We start from the raw sequence: 1,245 nt of genomic DNA on the forward strand, positions 1-1,245 counted from the left end.
CTGGGATCAGGCATGGCTTTGCCTGGCTCCAGAAGCCCTGCGAAAAATGCCCCCTCTCCAAGCTGTGAGATGCTTCCAAAAGGATCCGGAATGGCAGAGAGCAAATAAATGCAAAGACCCGGCAGCGCCGCCTGCTCGTTTGTGCCGAGAGGACCCTTTGCTGACGGCAGCTGGCTGGCAAGGGCTTCTTTGCACGGCAGTAGCGAGGACCAGCTCGCTCAAAATTGCTCAGCGCTCCCGCAGGATTCTGCAAACGCTCCGGGAAAACCTTGGCCTTGCTTTAGGTGCTTGCCTGAGAGCTGAGCTTTTTGGAAAAGCAGGTCCCCACCGCCAGCGCTGAGCCTCTGGAGAGGCCTCGTCCATCCCGGGGCTTGCAGGACCCACTTCAAATCATCTAAAAAAGCCACCCAAGATAGGGTCTTTGGGCTTTTCCCCATCCAGGCCTGGTATCCAGGCTGCTGCGCCATGCCGGATGCCGGAGCGGCGTCGCGGAGGAGCGAGGTGCGTCGCAGTGATGGCAACGGATCCGCACGGCTCAGCCTCCGTCCCGCCCCGCCAGCGCCGGGCTGCCGCTTCCCCCAGGCGACTAAAATTAGTAGCGAGAGAGGAAGAGCGCCGGTGTACGATGGGATGATTAAAGCATCCCTGGAAAGGAGGCATCACGTGCAACGTAATGACTTCACGTGCAAGGTAATGACTTCCCTCACCCCCGGCACCAACGTAGAGCAACCCCTTGCAGAATGTGATGGGGAAAAGCAAGGGAGGGAGAAAGAGAAAGGTGCTCCTGTGCAAAATTAGGGTGATAGCGCTCGTCCGGAGGAGAAAAACCAGGACCTTTGCTCTGCCGGACCGTGCCACGCTGTAGGATTTTGGTCAAACTGCTTATAAAGACGTGAAAAACTTAAGGATCGTGCCCGCAACTGCTGCCTGGGATTTATAAAAGGCTTTGGTTACAACAAAAAGGGAAAAAAATATTGCCTTTTACACCTATTGAACTTTGTGTGTTGAGAGCGCGGGGTGAAGAAGCAGTGGCACCGTTCCGCGGCGCAGGCAGCGGGGATGAGGCATTGATCTTCCACTCCACGCAGGGACACCCAAGTCACAGAATCATAGAATCACGGAATCGTTTGGGTTGGAAAAGCCTTTTAAGCTCCTCCAGCCCAACCGTTCCCCTACCCCTGCCATCCCACCACTAAACCCTGTCCCTAAGCACCGCCTCTGCCCGGCTTTTAAACCCTCCCGCGA

The 1,245-nt window shown here is 56.4% G+C and overlaps 1 protein-coding gene across 1 annotated transcript in view; it reads left to right on the plus strand.

Moving 5' to 3' along the window:
* Positions 1-465: 465 nt before the first annotated feature.
* LOC104124068 (RNA-binding protein MEX3A) overlaps positions 466-1,245 on the plus strand; it is a 25,083-nt gene continuing 24,303 nt past the window's right edge. Inside the window, exon 1 of the mRNA XM_009636376.1 lies at positions 466-670. Coding sequence (XP_009634671.1) covers positions 466-670 — 205 coding nt within the window. The remainder of the gene's footprint in view (positions 671-1,245) is intronic.

The sequence above is a fragment of the Egretta garzetta genome, unplaced genomic scaffold, assembly GCF_000687185.1.
Source record: "Egretta garzetta isolate BGI_Z169 unplaced genomic scaffold, ASM68718v1 scaffold490, whole genome shotgun sequence".
In the NCBI taxonomy this organism is placed as follows: domain Eukaryota; kingdom Metazoa; phylum Chordata; class Aves; order Pelecaniformes; family Ardeidae; genus Egretta; species Egretta garzetta.